The 6,000-nt window shown below is 40.5% G+C and overlaps 1 protein-coding gene across 1 annotated transcript in view; it reads left to right on the top strand.

Annotated features, from left to right (window-relative positions):
* Positions 1-6,000, top strand: part of PPP1R12C (protein phosphatase 1 regulatory subunit 12C) — a 615,622-nt gene that overhangs the window by 229,750 nt on the left and 379,872 nt on the right. The window contains exon 9 of the mRNA XM_069201799.1: positions 485-588. Coding sequence (XP_069057900.1) covers positions 485-588 — 104 coding nt within the window. The remainder of the gene's footprint in view (positions 1-484; positions 589-6,000) is intronic.

The following is a 6,000-nucleotide window of genomic DNA, read 5'->3' as shown; positions in this document are numbered from 1 at the left end:
AGATACTACCTTATGCGAGCATGTTCTTCTCTTATGCCTCTGAAGCACCTCTCAACTCTGGATCCCCATTCAGTATAGGAAAAAAAAAGGGAATCAGCTTCTGGCCTTCTAAGGGAAGGGAGCTTTCCAAACTCGATTTTGAGAGCTGTCACTAGTTTCTCCAAGAATGATCAAGATCGTGTCTTGCAAGTGGCTAGGCTCTAGTTATACAGAAGAATCAGAAATGGGTCTCTCTGAAAAGAGGGTTTAAGGCTTTGTTTACATCAGATTATATAATTGGTCATAAATTGTTAGGAGTTTACTATTGCATAGTAAGTTGCTTTGACACTACATATGTGTGTAGTTTGGTGAGGATTTTCAGATTTTGCCATGATTAGGGTTATTTAAGACATTTTTTATTAGCTGATGCTTTATTGTGCTTTGTGTGCAGACTGCACTGCCTGTGGTTTCCTGCAAGACTAACTCCTACCTTCTCCTTCTACAGAGAAAATAAAGAAGAAAGTAGAAACAAATGACAACAATGCTTTAAATGGTGTGGTCATTGGACCTCCAACAGGAGAAGTCACTCCCATACCTTCCAGTCTGAAGGTAAGATTGCTGCCAGTTCCCCAATCTGTCAATTTATGTTCATATGTTTAAAGCTGTGCATGTCTTCGTGTAAACTGTTTTATTTTTCCCTAATGCCCCTTCCCTCTATAAAAATCGTCCTCTTGATTTTTGTTTGTAGAATTGGATATGTTGTTCTTCAGCTTTGGCATGGAACATGCTGAGCATGATACTGCTGCATCTCATCACAATAGCTCCCTTTCATTTGCACCTTTCAGTATTTTTGTTGAAAAACATATTGGGTGTAAGCAGCATATATCCTCTATGAACCCTTGCACTGAATTTGACTTGGGTTATCCAGAGGATTTTGTGAGATGTCGTGAGACAGGACTGTAACACATCTAAAGCCCGCCCTCCCCCTCAATTGTGATCATGTCGTAGATGAAGACCTACTCAGGTTATCAGCCAGTCACAAACAAGGCCTTTCTGATTTATGTGTAAGCTTTTGAATATCCCCTGTATTGACATAAATGATACTTGAGTAAAAGTTTCTTAGCATTCATTTGCAATAGCAGTTTTCTAGCAGACCCATTGACTACTTTTTCAGTGGGCTCAGGCTGTAGTTTTAAGATATGTCCTTGATGGAATGCCCCCTTTTTAGAGTATTGAATGCACATATGCACCCCATCAATACTCTTGACAAGAGTTTAATTTACTTGCATATGCTTGGTGACCACGTTACATAAAGCAGATGACTGACTCTAATTCTTGGAATTCTTCTCTATACTTTACTGTTAAAAATTTGAACACATGTTCAACTCTTGTCTTTCCCTCACTCTGCAGTAGATACACATCCCACTTGAAGAACTGTAACTGTGTGATATGCCCAAACCCTTGAGCTGCCAAGTAATTGTAGAGTAGCTTTTTCCCCCCTCATTGTAGCTTCCATAAATCGAACGCCATGTGTTTTTACTGTAAAACTTATTTTCTTTGTCTTGAATCACCTTAACGCTCTGCCACGTGAGCTTCTGCTATCCATCCATTCTGTCTCTCACACACTCCTGCATGTTTTATGAACCCCCCTCCTCCACTGTTATGCTTGTGTACTTGTTGGCCTCACTTATCTCCATTTTCTGATGTCCCTTGCCTGTTTGCTTTAGCTACTATACATCCGGATCAGTACGATTTCTGATGCTTTTCATTTCTCAACATCTGCTATAGGCCTGCACGTAATTGTATCTCCAGGTTCTCTCTCTACTTCTTGGACTGTTCATATTTTGTGTTGTAAGTCTTTGCACTGGACAGTACTGTCATATCTCTACCTTCTCTTTTCTTCTGTCTCTTTTCCCTGTTGTTTCCCCAACTCATGGTCTAATATGTCTGTTGTGAATTATTTCTTGTCATTCTTGTTTTTCTATACTTTTTCATCATTGCATCTATTCACATTTCTTAACCACCACTCCCCCCCCCCCCCCCCCGCCCCAATCTTTCCCTGTTAAATCTAAAACACCCTATTTGTATCTGCTTTTGTTCTATACTTCACATTTTCTAACATCTTTCCTCCTTCCCTCTTTGGTACACCTTATTTTCTTCCTGCATGTTATTGAATACCTTTTTGTTCATGGTTGAATCTGTTACCTTTAACAACTTCTTCTGCTGGTTTCTCTTCATCATATTCCTGTCAACTTTCCTTAACCTGCCATTACTCTGTTCTGTGTTTTTATTTTTCTTATAAACTTTCTTCTTTCCTGTGACTGGTTCCTGTTGCCTTTTCTCTCTTGGCCTTATACTTGGTCATTGTAACTTATGTTTTGTGTACTTTCTCTGTTTCTCTCCCTCTTTTTCATTGTACTCTGTTACTTGAAATGTTTTTTTTTCTGCTTCCTTTTCTATGCCCTCTTTGGTACATATTCCCTCTTTTACGGTTGTTTCATCAACATGTTTTCATTTATTTCAACATTTTTTTCATACAATTGTTCAATTTATCCATTTTGGTACCTTCCATGCATTCTTTTTCCATTTGTCTGTGTGTGTCTGCCTTACCCTTTCACCCCAGTCCCACGACACCTCCAAGACTCTGTTCTTCCCTGGCCCTGGACCACTAGGTCCCTCAATGTGGCGTCAGAGCTTGCGCAAAACTGGCATCGTTCTGGTGCCCCAAAGAGGCCAGAAGGCAGCGGTGAGCATCATTCATCTTGTTGGTAGAGTGTTTGTGAGCGTCAGTTGTTTTTGTGCTATTCCCTCTTACATAATTTTCATGAGTTCCTAAAGGAAATTCCACTCATTCAGCACATATCAGCATTACAAATCTTGATGAAAAGGTAATCATAATCCTTTATAAAAATCAGTATCTTCTGCTCTCTTTAAATTTAAACCGATTACAACTTGTATGTTCCGCATACAGGACTGAAAATAACTTTTTTTTAAAGAAACATAAAAAAGCCTTGCATGCGTTACCATTCCTTGGGCCTCTCCCCAAGCATTTTTGTGCAAGCTTTACCCTCGACCATTAGTCCTGAACTACATCAGCCAGATCATCTCTATTTTACCCATTGACCTAAATGTAGGAATGGTCTTCTTGTGCACTTTCCTCTGTGTGTTTTGTTTGGTCATTTGTTCTTTAAAAACGCTTTCTTGTTTTGGATTTAGTTTTGTCTTCAAAGAAAGTGCCTCCCTCTATTATTCATTCTGCATAGTCTGGATAGGATAGATTTCAAGAAGTGACCCACACAGGCCCTATGCTTTGTCTAGGGAATAGGCATTGCTGGCTTTTGAACTGAAATTCATTGAATACACCGAATAATCTACAGAAAAGGACTGGTACTTAAGTAAATCCTAGACCTGGCAGCAGAACACAGATGCTGTTACCTTTTAAGAAATTCTGTTCTGTTGTAGTCCGTAAGTAACAGCTAGTAAGAAGATGGCCTTTTCTGTCTCCTACTGCCCAAGTAAAGAAGCTGGAAACATGTACGTGAGGCTCCCTCTTGGAGGGAATTCGCAAAGTTGCAAGACTTGTGGCCCTGTGGTATTGGAGGACTTGTTAGTACAGCATCCAAGTATTTCTTAAAGAGGTTCATGGGTATTTAACCAAATCACTCACTTCTGTTTGCCTGAACCTGCTGTCTGTGCCAGATAGATAAGGAGCAAGGCCTTTTTACTTGTGTCCATATAGCCTTTGGGTCCTTAGCAATCTTTGTGTAGGTTCTTAGTTTATACTCTTATCTAATTCAAGAGCCTTACCCTCTCAGCTGGACTGACAGCAATTCTTTACCAAGAAAGCAATTCATGCTTTTTTATAAGTAAACCCCTCACCCATCAGGGATGTCTCTTGGCAGCATGCTTCATCAGTGTGTTTCTTCCTGTTCTGCAGGATAACGGGGCATGCTGCTACCAGTGAACTACACAGGAGCACTAGATGGTCTTCTACCAATGCATCAAGTACCATAGGAGATGGAGGGGTTATATTGTAGTTAATGTACGGTTTATTGACCTTAACGTCTTTGTGGTCTACATGTTTCCGCCACCCTTTCCCTGTGGCATAGTCAGCAACATATCTTAGACTCCCTGAGACCACCCCTTAAATAAGTGCACAGTGCTATTCCATGACATGGCACGATGAAAATTATAAAACTACTTGGTGTCTGTTCCACTGCGTTTATGGGAACACTTAATAGTGCCCCATGGCAGCATGGATGCAAGGCGTGCCTGTAGTCACACTATCATCAAGGACCCTGCCTCCTCGTTCACCTGAAAGTGTCATCCGAGCCCGCAGGTTCTTATCTTTTGGCAAAAAATAATTCTAGCTGCCAGAGGAGGATTACGTGGCGGATGAAACAAAAGAAAGAAAAGTACAAATTCACATGAGCATGTCCTCAGAGGTGGCTTCTCCACCTCTCCTATATTTCCTCTAAGAACAAGTTTGAAGCAGCGTGACTTCTTTCTGTTTACCTAGAACATGTCTTTAGTTCTCATAAATGGGAAATAGTATCTCCCTAACAATTTACGTCTGACTATTTGGGATCGCCATATTTGGACCACGCCGCTATCCATTATTCTTAGATCTGATCTTCCTTGCAATTTCACTCAGGGTTCGTAATTTTTTTTCTGCCAAACATGAGTTTCCGAGCAAGTGGTGGTTAACATTTATTAAAATATTTTAACCACTGCACTCTTCATCATCCTTGATTCCTCCTGTGCCACTGACATCTATTTGACTTTGATTCATCTTCAATATCGTTTTAGAAGTTACACAGCCTAGTTGTTTATTAACTTAGACAAGGATATTATGGAAGTTGTGTGCTTATTTTCTGGCCAAAATCTTGTTCATCTCTCCTTAAGTACAAAATTCTTGTACAAGCACATACAATTGCAGCCATCCTTGTTGAGCATAACTGTCATTATCTTATTCTTCAAGTTGCTAATTTGTCCTTCTCAACATAAAAAGTAGAATGTGAATAGTAATTATCTATGCTACCATGCAAGCATTTTAATTCTTGTGATATTTGAGCAAGGGTTATGAGGCCACTACATTTTCTTCCTCCATGTAAGCCTGCTTTTTTCAGGCTTTTCTCACTATTGGCTCCATCTGTAGCTACATAGTTTTTGTGTAGAATGGATTCATCTTTAATTGAGCAGTTTGAGTGAAAAGCAAAACTCTAAATTTGAGCCTTCAGAGAAAGCTTTTGCTGGACACACTTAGCTCAAATATGCACCATGCTCTGAGTAATGTACAGTACAGTACATACATGGATGTCGGAATTAAAAAGAGGTCCCTTTTTACATTTTGAATGCCATACTTAACATTGTCTAAACTTAAAGTACAGTGTCTAATAGCATACTACTGCCATCTAGTGTTAAGCCCGGATGTATGCAGGATGTTTTTCTTTAAACAAGTCTTTCAAGCCTTACTCTACTTTCAAGTAGAGTGACTCCTTCTCCGTGATACTATGCGTGGTCTTAGACTCCATTGTTTGTTTACTCTCTGCCATCGTGTTTGGATGTGTTTGCTTGCACTCTGGGTTGAGACCATTGTCTGGTCTGTCTTCAGTTCCTAATCTACACTCTTCTGTATCGTTTTCGATCATGTTTTTATCATCTGAGTATCAAGGTATGCCTGCTTGTTGAGTCAACGCACCTCCATCATAGCCCCCCCAGGGCCTTCACACTCAGTCTCCAGCAGGATCTTCATAGAATGCCCTCCTGGCAATGGCATGGATGCCTTTCTGTTTCTTCCCGTGTTGTCCCAGCAAATATCCATGGACTGACTCATCAGCTCTTTAATATGTTTGTCACCAGACCAAAGGGAGGCGGTCTGCGAGGCATGTCCGTCCTTCTGCTTCTGCTCGAAGAAGACTGACTGTCAGGTGAGCTGTCTCGAGATGCAGCGGAAAACCAAGGGAGGACATTCCCAACCTCTTCAGCCATCCATATGTTGGTGAGGAACAACATCCTCCG

Source organism: Pleurodeles waltl, chromosome 7 (genome assembly GCF_031143425.1).
Source record: "Pleurodeles waltl isolate 20211129_DDA chromosome 7, aPleWal1.hap1.20221129, whole genome shotgun sequence".
Taxonomy (NCBI): Eukaryota; Metazoa; Chordata; class Amphibia; order Caudata; family Salamandridae; genus Pleurodeles; species Pleurodeles waltl.
Note: the sequence above shows the minus strand (reverse complement) of the source record. Positions and strands in the feature narration are given on the sequence as shown.